The 1514-nt window shown below is 37.8% G+C and overlaps 1 protein-coding gene across 2 annotated transcripts in view; it reads left to right on the top strand.

Annotated features, from left to right (window-relative positions):
* Positions 1–1217: 1217 nt before the first annotated feature.
* Positions 1218–1514, top strand: part of LOC138015344 (uncharacterized) — a 33830-nt gene continuing 33533 nt past the window's right edge. The window contains exon 1 of one of the 2 annotated variants that reach the window (XM_068862344.1): positions 1218–1422. In XM_068862344.1, coding sequence (XP_068718445.1) covers positions 1233–1422 — 190 coding nt within the window. In that variant the 5' untranslated portion in view covers positions 1218–1232. The remainder of the gene's footprint in view (positions 1423–1514) is intronic. The other variant, XR_011125539.1, reaches the window with a different exon arrangement.

Genomic DNA, 1514 nt, shown 5'->3' with positions numbered 1-1514 from the left:
CGTTTAAATACTAAAATACGTTTAACAATGCTATGTTTAAGTGTTTTTGAACAAGATTCTCGTTGGGTGCCCCTGATCCATTGACATCCATTGTTGATTTTGTGTGGTAGTCAGCAATGTGTCCATAAATGAGGATATTCTCTCAGTACGTACTGGCCGTTTTTATACTAGAGGCGAATAATTCGCCTGGGACGAACTTGGGCAAACATTTTTTCTGCGTCTGTTAAATTCGATTAGAATAAAGACGGGCTCGGGAGGCATTATGCGTCTGGACGAACTTTCCAGTTTAGTGCGTCTTGGAAGACAAAGCAAAGTGGATAGTTCGTCCAGACGCATTATGCGTCTTTTGCCCGTCTTTATACTAGACGAATTTAACAAACGCAGAATAAATGTTTGCCCAAGTTCGTCCCAGACGGGTTATGCGTCTTTTATGGTTCGTCCCGTCTTAACACTAGACGGATAACACGAGAGACGCATAATTCGTCTGGACGGATTGTGCGTCTCTTGTATAACAACGTTCAATTATGTCCAAAAGTTGTAAGCCCGGGCTCTGACCTCCTGGCTTAAAGTCTGTTACGCCCCTGGGAGGTTTTAAAGCCATAAGGACAATTTTTGTTTGTGTGTAAATACGGAAAATTGTTGGAGGGTTTTACTATAACTGAAACAATCCAAATCTTTACAAAAATGATAACCTAGGGTTAAACAATATTTTTTAGGCCTAATGTTAACATTAGTAAAGGTTTGGATTGGTTCAGTTGTTGTGAAACTATGACCTTCAACCCATATTTACATATTTACAGTTTCTCAGCAAATTACTTTTCCAATTGTAAATAGTGTAGTTCTCGTCTTTTTGATTCCATAGTAATTGAAAGTAGGTTTTTATTTGATTATTCTTATAGAAATTGCGCGATATAAATATTAAATATTATTATTATCATTAATTATTAATATTACTGAACCTAGAACCTGCAGTTTACACACTCCAGGAAATAAACCATTTTCGAATTCTCACAGCTGGACTGGATCTAGCACGAAATGGAAGCTAATGCGGGCAAATATTTTCAAATGCAAATTTTAAAATTTGCCCGGATTAGCCTCCATTTTATGCTAGATCCAGTCCAGCTGTCAGAATTCACGGGTTTTGTCTATGTTCAGCGGTCTTCATATTGAACTTAGGTAGATACTTTATGTATGAAGAACTTAGGGGTCCTGGGAGAGAGCAGTGTTCCAAAATGGCGGCCCCGGCAAAGCATGGATCCCGAAAATTTTACGAAATTCCAAGCGAAAAATTGCAACATTTAAAGCACAGTGACAATCGTAAAGTGAAAGAACGAGAAACGGTCGAAGAGCTTTTCATGTATATCGAAAAAAGCTGCATTGGAAAAGATGTAACCTTTGCAGGACCTTATGGGCTTCGAAAAAGTAAGCATCGGCTGTTTTGATTGTGTTACTTCAGTCTTCAAATTCATTGTTTTTGCAACACACATTTTTTCGTGCATCGTATTATTATTATT

This window comes from Montipora capricornis, chromosome 9, assembly GCF_036669925.1.
Source record: "Montipora capricornis isolate CH-2021 chromosome 9, ASM3666992v2, whole genome shotgun sequence".
Lineage (NCBI taxonomy): Eukaryota > Metazoa > Cnidaria > Anthozoa > Scleractinia > Acroporidae > Montipora > Montipora capricornis.
Note: the sequence above shows the minus strand (reverse complement) of the source record. Positions and strands in the feature narration are given on the sequence as shown.